The 11,167-nt window shown below is 42.5% G+C and overlaps 1 protein-coding gene across 1 annotated transcript; it reads left to right on the top strand.

The window, feature by feature from the left end:
- Nucleotides 1–808: 808 nt before the first annotated feature.
- Nucleotides 809–9,069, top strand: NKX6-1 (NK6 homeobox 1). Its single transcript, XM_003772968.2, has 3 exons — nucleotides 809–1,852; nucleotides 4,237–4,409; nucleotides 6,859–9,069. The coding sequence occupies exons 1-3, from the start codon at nucleotides 1,138–1,140 to the stop codon at nucleotides 7,108–7,110; spliced, it is 1,140 nt and encodes a 379-aa protein (XP_003773016.1). The 5' UTR covers nucleotides 809–1,137; the 3' UTR covers nucleotides 7,111–9,069.
- Nucleotides 9,070–11,167: the final 2,098 nt, after the last annotated feature.

The raw sequence follows: 11,167 nt of genomic DNA, 5'->3' as shown, positions 1-11,167 counted from the left end.
AGGAGAAGGAGAAAGGAAACGCTCCAACAGCAGGGACTTAGGCTGTAACTGAAGTCGCCAAACTTTCCCCTTTTATTCTTTTATCACAGTATTATTCAGGATTTTTTTTTTTTTTTTTTGTGTGTGTGTGTTTGTGTTCCTTTTCCTTCCTTCCTTTCTTTTTGTTTTTAAAAAGAGATTGAAACTTTCTGCTTCCGAACACCAAGAAATCGAGGACATGGCAAGGTGTTGAAGCCCTGGAAAAGTGGTCGTCTCCGTTTTTATTACCTCCTGGTTCTTGCCTAGAATAGGGCTGAAATTCCGGATCCACACCGAGAGGCTTTATCCCACTTATCCCTTGATTCGTCTGCTTCAAGACAGCGAATACCAAGGGCAGATCAACAACGCCGCGGACAGGGTGGCAGTACCTGAAGACAACTCTCATTTAACTGGCTTAATTAAAGAGCGCTTTGAATCTTCTGAAGGAAAGAGAAAGAGCTCCCCGCCCCCACCTCCAGTTCTAACATCAAAGCGGACTAGTCTGGGCTCTAACTTTGTACTAAAGTAGCGGTAACTACGTTTTTGTTGGCCTCTCTCCAGAAAAAGATGAGAAGAAACGAATTTTGAGACTCGGTGTCTGCGGAAAGAAAAGTGTGAAATCCAGAGACCTAGGAAAGAATCTACGACCGGGGCAAAATAACCTGAGTCCTAATCTCCTCTTCCTCCTCTTTACGCAAGAAAATCAGAAAGAGGGAGAGGGAGAGAGAGAGAGAGCGAGCGAGCGAGCGAGAGCGAGAGCCACAGACAGGCATAGAGAGAGACAGAGAAAGAGACACACAGAAAGAGATCTAGAGAGAAAAACCATTCGAAGAAGAGTGATTCCCTTTTCCCCTTTTTGTAAGGTTGCCCCCTCCCCCTGCACCGCTGGGCCCTTCGTAGCTTGTGGTGGGCGCAGCAGTCTGGGTTTTTCTTTCCTCTCCTCCTGGGAGTTTCGGGATCAGCTCCATCAGGCTTGTCCAAAGAGGGTCTGCAGCCCCTTATCCGACCTCAACCCTTCGTCCGACCCCCGAGGAGCCACGAGCGCTTAGGGCCCCTCGGATTCTTGACTCCACGCTACCCTGTGAGCCTGTGGGTCCGGCCTCCGCGCTCAGCTGTGGGATGTTAGCTGTGGGGCCTATGGAGGGCACCCGGCAGAGCGCGTTCCTGCTGAGCAGCCCGCCCCTGGCTGCCCTGCACAGCATGGCTGAGATGAAGACCCCGCTGTACCCGGCCGCCTACCCACCGCTCCCGACGGGGCCCCCGGCATCCTCTTCCCCATCTTCCTCCTCGTCTTCGTCATCCTCCTCGCCCTCCCCACCCTTGGGTGCCCATAACCCCGCTGGCCTCAAACCCCCGACCGCAGGGGGACTCTCTTCTCTGGGCAGCCCCCCACAGCAGCTCTCGGCTGCCACACCGCATGGCATCAACGACATACTGAGCCGGCCTTCCATGCCCCTGACCTCCGGGGCCTCCCTGCCCTCCGCCTCGCCCTCCGGCTCCTCCTCTTCTTCTTCCTCTTCTGCCTCCTCTTCTGCCTCCTCTGCCTCCTCCTCCTCTTCTTCCTCCTCCTCAGCTGCAGCCGCCGCAGCCGCTGCAGCTGCAGCCGCAGCCGCCTCTTCTCCGGCTGGGCTCCTGGCCGGCCTGCCTCGCTTCAGTAGCCTTAGCCCCCCACCTCCTCCCCCTGGCCTCTACTTCAGCCCCAGTGCCGCCGCAGTGGCAGCTGTTGGCAGGTACCCCAAACCCCTGGCGGAGCTTCCTGGCCGGACCCCCATCTTCTGGCCTGGGGTGATGCAGAGTCCTCCTTGGAGAGATGCCCGACTTGCTTGCACCCCTCGTGAGTATTACTTCCCTATATTTTGCTTCCTTACTGCATATACATATTATATTTAAAAAAAATTTCTTTCCCACATTCATCCTTTAACTCTTTCATCCTCCCCATCCTCCTCGTTGTTGCATCTTATACAGTTTGGACGGGAATAAGTTTAGACTGGGGACTGAAATGGAAAGAGGGGCTGGGGGAGGGCGGTGAGGAAGGGTTGAAACAAGGCTACCGACTTTCCGAGCCGCGGTAGTTACTTATGGCCCTGTCACCTTTGACTGGAGGTAAATCTCAAGAAGCAGGTGCGTGATTATGAGTGGTAGAAAAGGCGAGGACTGGGAGGCGGGGGACAGGGAAGGCGAGGGTAGTCAGTCGTTACTTGGGAAAACATTGACCATAGGTATAGCACCATTTTCTGCTGTGGTTAGCCCTATAATCTGTGGATCCACTCCTCTCTGGGTTGTTCAAGTCCTGCTTGGTTATGGACACTACTTGGGTGGGCAGGGAGGGGAAGACCGGTCAACCCTTAGTCAGAGGCCGCCTTTGCCTGTGGTTCTGCTGGCGGGTTTAAGGACTCCTCCCAATCCCCTTCTTGGAAGGCCCTTGGTGGGAGGTGGGGGTGGGGGTGGGCAGGGGACTGAACTGCAAAAGAGTTCACTAAGTTGGACTGCACCGAAGGCCCCCGAGAGGAATGTGTTTATTTGCATGTAAACCACGGTGTCATTTTATTCTTCCTTCACCTCCCCGCCCCTCTCTCGCCTTGGGTAAATTTGGCCACCAGCGAACCCATTGTTGACCTACTAGCCACTCTGAGAGGAAGGCAATAATGGTTAAATCGAGACAGCCCTTTGGTTCTAATGTTTCCCCTCTCCAGTCAGCCACTTAGGACGTTGAACAGCTCTTACTTCTGCTCTGTTCACTTATGTCTCCAGACTGCAAGTGCTGTTCTGTAGATTCGGTCGCACGCTTCTTCTTTTTCCCTCCCTTCTTCTCCCTTCTGGTTTTCATCCAACTCGGTTAATCCTTATCTTCATTAAAGGGAGAGTAAATCCCCAACTTTCCAAGACAGGAATGGGGAGTAGGATGAAGAGGAAGGAGAGAATGAATATCTAGGGAGAAACAAGAGAAAGAAAAAGCCTAGTCCTCAAGTATTCCCTTGGAAAAAAACTGTCTCCTGTCTCCCACCATTTCCCTAAAACATCACATTTTACTCCTCCCTCCTTTCTCTCCCCCTCCATCAGGGTGAAGCTCTTGGCTTTTCAAATGCTTTTTGTATCCTCAGTGAATGAAGTTTTTCTCTCCCCCCCCCCCCCCCAGTCCCCTATTCTGCTTTATTTTTATTTTGATTGCGTCGCCCACGTTATTTAACTCTCAAGCGTTCCCGGCTCTTTTTATGAGACTGAATATCAGTAGGTTACAAGAGCTGAGGAGATAATGCTTTAGAAAAAGGCAGCAGAGCTGGAAGTAGGTATATAGGATGAAGAGAGGTATGAAGGGAGGTCCTTCTTATACCGGCAATTTGATCTTTTTAAAGACACTATTAACAAAAACAAAACAAGCAGACGAATGAAGTTACAGGTTTCTTTGGATAATTTATACGTAGAAATAATAGACGTATAGCTAGAAAGGATCTCAGAAATCATCTGGTATAAGAGTTTTTAGAACTTGTTTAAAATTTTTTTTTTGATATCTGAATTTCAAATAAGTGGTTTCCTTTGAAATACTAATTTTTAAGCTATATTCATTTAAAAAAAACACCATTATTTTAAAAACATTTCCATAGGCTTTATCAGGGAGCCATGAAACAAAAAAGAATGCCTGATCCAGTTAAGGCAAAAGAGGCCCATTGAGATCCAGTGATTTGTCCAAGATCACAGGCTAGCAAGTGGCAAAGGTGATCCAAGAATATGTTTTCATATCCCTCATTCATGACTTTTCCCACAATACAACATTTATTAGCAATGAAAACACATCACGTTTCTTATTATTTCCATTCATTTTCCAGGATAAATTGAAGCCAGAAAAATATGTATAATGAAATGTTAGAAAGGCTTTGGGGCACAACTTCTTGTTAATTGACTGTATCTTTTCCAATTTGGCCCAGACAAATTTTCCACAATTAGGAACAATCTTTGCCCTTGTTCAATTTGATTTGCTTGTGAGTGGGTGACAAATATTATAAAAATAAAGCACTATAAAAGCAGTTAATAGAAACATATTGTTCCATAATCACTATTGGTGACTCTACTCTAGGGAATTTTCTCTGTGACAGAACAAGGTTTATTTTCCCAGGAGAAAATGTTTTGTTTTGTTTTGTTTTTTGTTTTTCGAAAGTTCAGTCATATTTTGAGTGAACTATTTAATCTCCTGTCTTCATCCTTTCCCTTCCATTATGTCAGATCAAAGTTCAATTTTGCTGGACAAAGATGGGAAGAGGAAACATACAAGACCCACGTTCTCAGGACAGCAGATTTTCGCTCTGGAAAAGACTTTTGAACAAACGAAATACTTGGCGGGACCCGAAAGAGCTAGGCTGGCTTATTCTCTGGGGATGACGGAGAGTCAAGTCAAGGTGAGCTTCTGAAGTCGAACTTTACAAGAAGGTTGTGGCCTTGAGCATGAAAGAGAGTGTAGTAAAAGAAGGGAAAATTAGCAACCAAGCAAGCAAATAAACAAAAAACCCTCCCAAAAAAACAAACTAAGCCATCATCACCAGCAGCAGCAGCAGCAACAGCAGCAACAACAAAACTATCTGCATATGGAAGTTACAAAGCAGTTGTTCTTAAAACAATTGATCAAAAATAATCCAAGCCATCCCTTTAAAATAAAGTTAATCTGGATAGCAATGGACATCCCATAAAGGCATTACCAAAACATCTGTACTGTTTATTTTTAGATAGCTCCTTTTTATTTCCTCCATAAAGCTTTCTGGTACTTTTGATGGTCAGGCATCTTGTGCCTTGTATAAGCTTGTTCTTTCCAGGATTTTATTCTTGGAACACACATTACAGTGTGTGCAGAGCCATAATTTTAACAATAATGAGTATTGTGTATATGTATGTTTATCACAAGACATGCATTTTATGATGAGCAATGAAAGTAATATGAAAAACTGAAACAATATCGAGTTTAGAGAGAAAAGGCTAGTAGTTGGGGAAAATTATTTTCTATCTACAGGAATCAATCTCATCTTTGTGTGTTATAAACTCTGCATTATCTTCCGATAGTATCTTTAAAATGCAAACTGAGTCTGTTTTCAAAAAGAATAATTCGCTTATTCCTCTGCTTCAAATGGGTCTCTTTTCCAGTTATTTCAGTTTTAGAAATGGGGAGGGGGGAGAGAAAGAGAGTGCACATTGACTTAGATTGTACAGAGTAGTCATTGTGGGTACTAGATTTCAAGTTTATTTTCCTTTGCACTCCCTTTATGTCTATTCTGTTTCTTTTTGGGGGGTGTGTTTATACCAAGTCTTGCCAAGATGCTCTGTTTTAATTGATTCTGTCATCTATTCCCAAAATTAAAGCCCAAACGTCATTAATATTAGCTAATGTTGCCATTCAATAGTGTTTTTAAAAAATCAACAAGCAAGTTTAGAAACTAATTTTAAATTAGCACTTTGCATTTTAGTCCAGGTTGCTTTCTACTTCAAAATGTATTTTTATACTTCGAGGTGGGTTTACCTCCATACCACAGTTGCCTAGAGATCCTCATTTGTCACTGTAAATCCATCTAAATAGCCAGGAGTGAATTATTGTCACCAATACAATGAAAATCACAGCCCCTCTCCTCACAATTCAGCTCCTTGGAATAAAATACATAACGGATGGGAAAACATAAAGAGAGGCCAATTCACAGGACCCACTATAATTTATTGCATATTGCTGATGGGTCAGATTAAAATATATTCATCCAGGACTGTGTCATCTATTTGGTGGAAAAATTCTTTCTAGGCATTGAATATCTTTAGGTTTGGCTTTTTTTGTTCTTTCATATATATATATATATATATATATGTATATATATATATTGTTCAATAATATCAAAATGATGAGTTGATAGGATATGGTCATTTTTAAAGACAGATATTTTAGGTTTTTTTGAAAAAAATAGGTAATTATAAAACAAGTCTTAAGCAACCAATCTCAGAGTTAATTTTTAAAACTAGAAGTAAATCTACATTACAAAAAAGCTACAGGTTTTTGTTTTTATTTTTTGGGGAGAGAGAGTGCCCTCAACTTCTTTGATTGTGCTGAGAAATGAATAAATTGGCATGTTTATGTAGGTTACTTTGGGGATTTACAGAAGCTCACTTTGTATTTTAGGATAGCTACCAAACGGACAAATTCTGGGGAATGGGAGGAAGGGGGGGAGAGTAATTTGCATAGTCTCTGGATGAGTACTCAGTTCTGCGATTAGACAAATTAAAAAGCCTTATGTCTAAAAGGGAAAGAGAGAAGAAAAATTGTAATGAACTATTTAAGAATTTCCCATTCCCTCCAATACGAACTTTGGAGAATATTTTGAGATTCCTTCAAATAAGAAAATAAATAAAAATAAAGCCATATATGACAATAATTAAAAATAAAAAAATGGAGTGAAATGTAGGAAGAAAAAAAATCACTAAATTAGTCTCTGTCTCTCTCAACGCATATTTTCCCAAGTCATCTAATTTTAGTTTTACTCTTCTGAGCAATCACACGGTGACAGGATCAACAACTGTGCATTTCTTAGCCTTGACTACTGCTGTAAGTTTGCAATTGATGACTCAAGAACAGGGACAGACTGTCGGGCAAAATGAGTTAGCTTTCTAGAGGAGGGGGTGGCTGAATGTCAATGGGTGACATCGTGAGTGACAAACTGCACTGGAAACCTTAATATTCGCTCTGATTTCTCTTTTTCTCTCTCTCTATCCTCTTGCCACCATTTTCTCCCGCTTTTCTCCGCCGGCTTTTCTGATGTCTGCTGTCAAACTTTGGACAAATCCTCTTCCCATTCCTCCCTCCTGCTCCCGGTCCTGCAGGTTTGGTTTCAGAACCGTCGGACCAAGTGGAGGAAGAAACACGCAGCCGAAATGGCCACAGCCAAGAAGAAGCAGGACTCCGAAACCGAACGGCTGAAGGGAGCCTCGGAGAACGAGGAGGAAGACGACGATTACAACAAGCCTTTGGATCCCAATTCCGACGATGAGAAAATCACCCAATTGTTGAAGAAACACAAGTCCAGCAGCAGCAGCCTGCTCGTGCACACGTCAGAGAATGAAAACTCCTCTTAAAGCTTCCACTTGAGCAGTCCAGAGCATCCCACGCCACTCCGCCCCAAACCACCTTATCTCCTCATTTCACCTCATCCCCTCATTTGACTCCATCCCAGCCCAATCTCATCCTGTCCCGTCCCTACTGGTGAAAGTGCCAGTCCCCAATGCACTCACCGCACTCCCAACGCACACAATCACTCATGAACCAACAAATGCTCCCAGAACCTTCCACCCACTTCGGCCAGGGTGGAGCTAGCCTGACCCGCTAGCAAAAGAGCAGAGAGGATGGGACCCGGCCCAGTGTTTTCGCTTTGCCGCTTCTCCGCCTCAGGACACCCCCAAGTCCTCACCCTCCCCAACCCTCCCAAGAGCACTGAGGACTCAATCCCGGTTAAGGGAGGACATTTGCTATTTTCTGAGATGTATATGTATATTTTTCTAAACCCTATAAGTGACGGGAAGAGACTCGGAGACATCCAAACACGCAAAGCAAATAAACAAATACACCGAACCAAGTCCCCTTCCCCCCCCCCCCCCTCACCCCTGGTCACCCTCTGGACCGTTATCTCCCACCCTGCGGCTCCCCGCCCCCGCGTCTTACCCTAGAGCTCTTACTACTGTTTTCCTCCCCGGCAAGCAGGGAGGGAGTGGGAGAAGGAATTGTTGTTATTGTAGAGGAGCCACCTGCAGCGCCTAGGCCCTTCTTCTGGGACCACCGAGTCGCGCCAGCTGCAGGACTGGATGGGAAGAGGGACCGGTTCTCAGCCACAAACTGCAGTTGGAACTAAAGTAACGTGTTGAAGGCTCTTTGTAAATAAATCGTGAGTCATACTGACTAGAAGTTCATTTTACTGCGAATATTTAAAATGTAAAGCATTTTTTTTGTATAAAAATATAGTTCTACCTGCCCCCTTTGAAATTAATGTTCCCCTTCAGTTTTGAAAGTGTTTTAAGATATATCAAAGAGAAGCGTCTTTTCTCCCCGCCTTTTTGCTTTTCTCCTTTTCTATTTGATTACTGCCTTTAAAGTTTCTCCTACTCTTATCACTTTTCCCTTCCCTTTTGATTTGTGCTATATTCTTTGCGTCTCTGTTTGCCTGTCTATCTGTCTCCGTGTCTCTGTTTCTGTCTCTTTCTCTTTGAGATTGGGTCACCTTATCTTTCCCAGCCCGGAAGCTCTGGGATCACTCCTGGCTAGATCCCACTGCTGATCCCCTTAGAAATTTTGACCTTGGACCGGGTACTCCCTTCTTAGGCAGCTCCTAGGTCCTGGTGCCGGACTTACTTCGGACACGTACCCACTTTTAACCCTCCTGTAGCTCAGAATTCTTGAGCTCAAGCGATTCACCAATCTCAGCCTCCTCTTAGCAGGGTAACAGGCGTGCATCAACCACGCCTGCCAAGCTTCCCAATCTAAGGACATTAGTTTATGAGATGGAGCTCCGCTACAGCTGAGGCCTGTTCAGTCTCTGATGGGCCACAGCCCTGCCACTCTCATTCTATTCTGAAATCAGACTTTGATTTGTTGCTATTTATTAGTTATAATAAAAGGGGTTTGGGGAAGGACAGCATAAAATAGCTTGTGTTTTAATTTCATTCCTTTCCGATAAATGCGTGTTAAGGTAGATGTTGGGAAGTGTTGCAACCACTCTCAATCGGAAATATAAGAATCCATTTAGTTACTGTAATTGAATTTGAAGTGTGTTTTTGTATCATAAAGAATACTAGAGAATATGTAAATTGTTTCCTTTTAAGCTAATAATCGTGGTATATTAGCATCTTTAACCTTTATTAATTTATATAAAAATTCGGTTTGTAAAGAGAAGAAAACCTTTGCTAAACCAGTTCAATGTAATGCACTTTCTGTTTTAAAAGGATAAATCAATTAAAACCAGTTCGAAGTCGTCTGTTGCCTCTAATGAAAGGAGGGGTACAGATCATATGATCTCATCAGAGATCTCAAATAATAAAGCTTACTGAAAGAAAAAAAATATCATTTCAGATCGGTTTCTTGAGGGGATTCCCAAGGGTTCTTTAATTTTTGTCGGGGTGGTAATGGTGAAGCCACATTTCCAGGATATGTGGATTAGGAAGATTAGAAACCCAGCCCCGTCCATCAGGTTCCTTTGAAAGACTCCGAATGGTATTTTAGGCCTGCGTTGTCTAATTTTTCTCCGATTGCTTTCTCTTCTCTCTCCCCTCCCCCCTCTTTCCCGAGGGTGTCCCATGAGGACTCCGGGAAGTACTCATTTCCATATATCTGAGATAGAATGCTCAGTCAAATACCGAGTCAGAGGAGCGGGCAGCAAGGCCCCGGAGCGGCAGAAGCTGTCGTATCTCTGCCTGGGTTTAACATTTTCCTAACTGAAAGATGAGTGAGGCAGACTGATTTCATTCAACTTGCGAGTTGGAGATGAAGCGAATAGAGACATATTAAAGAAATATACCTTGACATGAAACAAGTTCTGATACCATTTAGGCATCTTTTTGTCTGATTTCTTTTAAACAAACGATAAGAGAAAATGAAATTCATTTATCTTAAGTTTTTAAAGCCAGTGAACTGTAGAAAAGGGAGAAAAAAAGGGGGGAACAGAAGATTAAAAAAAAAAAAAACAGGTTTTCCTATCAAACTTTTCAAAATATAGAAAATACTGCTCGTTTATTTTTTTGGTCTCCTCCAGAAAAGAAAATAGTAAATAAAAAAATGGAAACGCATGGCAGAAAATATTGTACAACCTATTTCTTATGTACCTCAGAGGGAAAAGAATACTGATTTCCCTCATCCTTTCAGATATTTCCCAGAGACTTAGACTTTCCAAACTATAAACTAGGTTAAGCATCCTATAGCGAAGAGGTTGTGCGATGTGTTCCTGTGTTTGTGCATTTAGAGACAGTTGTTTTGAAAGAGATTTCATTTCTTTCTAGTGAATCATGATTCACGTTATTACATCCAAATACTAAGTACAACTTTATCCTCTTCTTCTGGATTTTGAGACAGAAATAGAGAAAATAAACATATTATTATGAAGCCACTTCCATCATTCTCACAAAATAGATCCTAATTTTACTAATATTTTTAAAAAAATTAATCCATTCTGAAAAATCATCAAATTTCTCCCTACCCCGAATTCCACTATCAAAATCATTAAAATTGCAATAATAAGAATACATAAACCAATCTAAAATATGATATCTACATTTTGAAAAAATATTTCAAAAGTGGAATAAAGAAATTAAGCTGACTTTTGTAGAAAGAACAACTACAGATCTTATTCATCCTAAAACAAAAGCAAAACTTGCCTCTTAAATCTCCCAAAGACTTAACATATCCGGAACTTCAGCAACTTTAACTGAGACCATCTGCCATCGTGTGTGACCTGATGGCCAGGATTATAATACTTCAGTTCTGTATAGAAGTGAAAGGGAGGTGGGGAAAAGGATAGTAGATAGATAACCCAGTGTGAGATGTGTATCTGTGAATTAGATTAGGTTAGTGTTATCAGAACAATTTGCTTTGTGTTTTCTCCTCCAGCTGATGGTCTCAGTTACTTTATAGTTAATTTACTCTGGGGAGAAGCCCAGTCACCAGTTGCAGTTGCCATAAAATTGGAATGGGGGGTGGGATATGGAGTCTCAGTGAATTTGATTTGGTTTTGTCAGGTATACTTAGGGGGAAAACCTAGCTTATTAATATAAATCCATAAAATGGGCAAGAATTAAATTTTTCTCTTTTAAAATCAGTTTCAAGGGAGAGCTCTCTGGATAGGGGAGGGGCAAATTCAGAAATAAAGGTGATCCTAAAAGCAAAATATCAGTAAGAGATAAACATTTTTCAAAGAGAATGAATTAGACTTTGGAAGGAGAATAAGAACCTATAGTCATCAGGGCCCAGAATTTTAATTAAAATCTCTTATAAACTTAATATATAATATTCTTATCAGTGTTACCTGCCTTCCATTTGAAGTTAAAATGTCACTGATTAAAAAAAAAAGAAGAATCACTTGAAATATGTAATCGCTGTTAAAAACAAGCAAACAACCCACAATACAAGTCTTGCTGGGGAATGTTGGGGAAC

This window comes from Sarcophilus harrisii, chromosome 6 (genome assembly GCF_902635505.1).
Source record: "Sarcophilus harrisii chromosome 6, mSarHar1.11, whole genome shotgun sequence".
NCBI classification, from domain to species: domain Eukaryota; kingdom Metazoa; phylum Chordata; class Mammalia; order Dasyuromorphia; family Dasyuridae; genus Sarcophilus; species Sarcophilus harrisii.
This window is presented reverse-complemented; position numbering and strand designations above follow the sequence as displayed.

Bases quoted from the DNA above. Each gene is read 5' to 3' on its own strand.
- NKX6-1 (XM_003772968.2), top strand. From the start codon at position 1,138: ATGTTAGCTGTGGGGCCTATGGAGGGCACCCGGCAGAGCGCGTTCCTG. The intron at 1,853-4,236 runs GTGAGTATTACT...CCATTATGTCAG, and splicing joins CCGACTTGCTTGCACCCCTC to ATCAAAGTTCAATTTTGCTG. The intron at 4,410-6,858 runs GTGAGCTTCTGA...CCGGTCCTGCAG, and splicing joins TGACGGAGAGTCAAGTCAAG to GTTTGGTTTCAGAACCGTCG.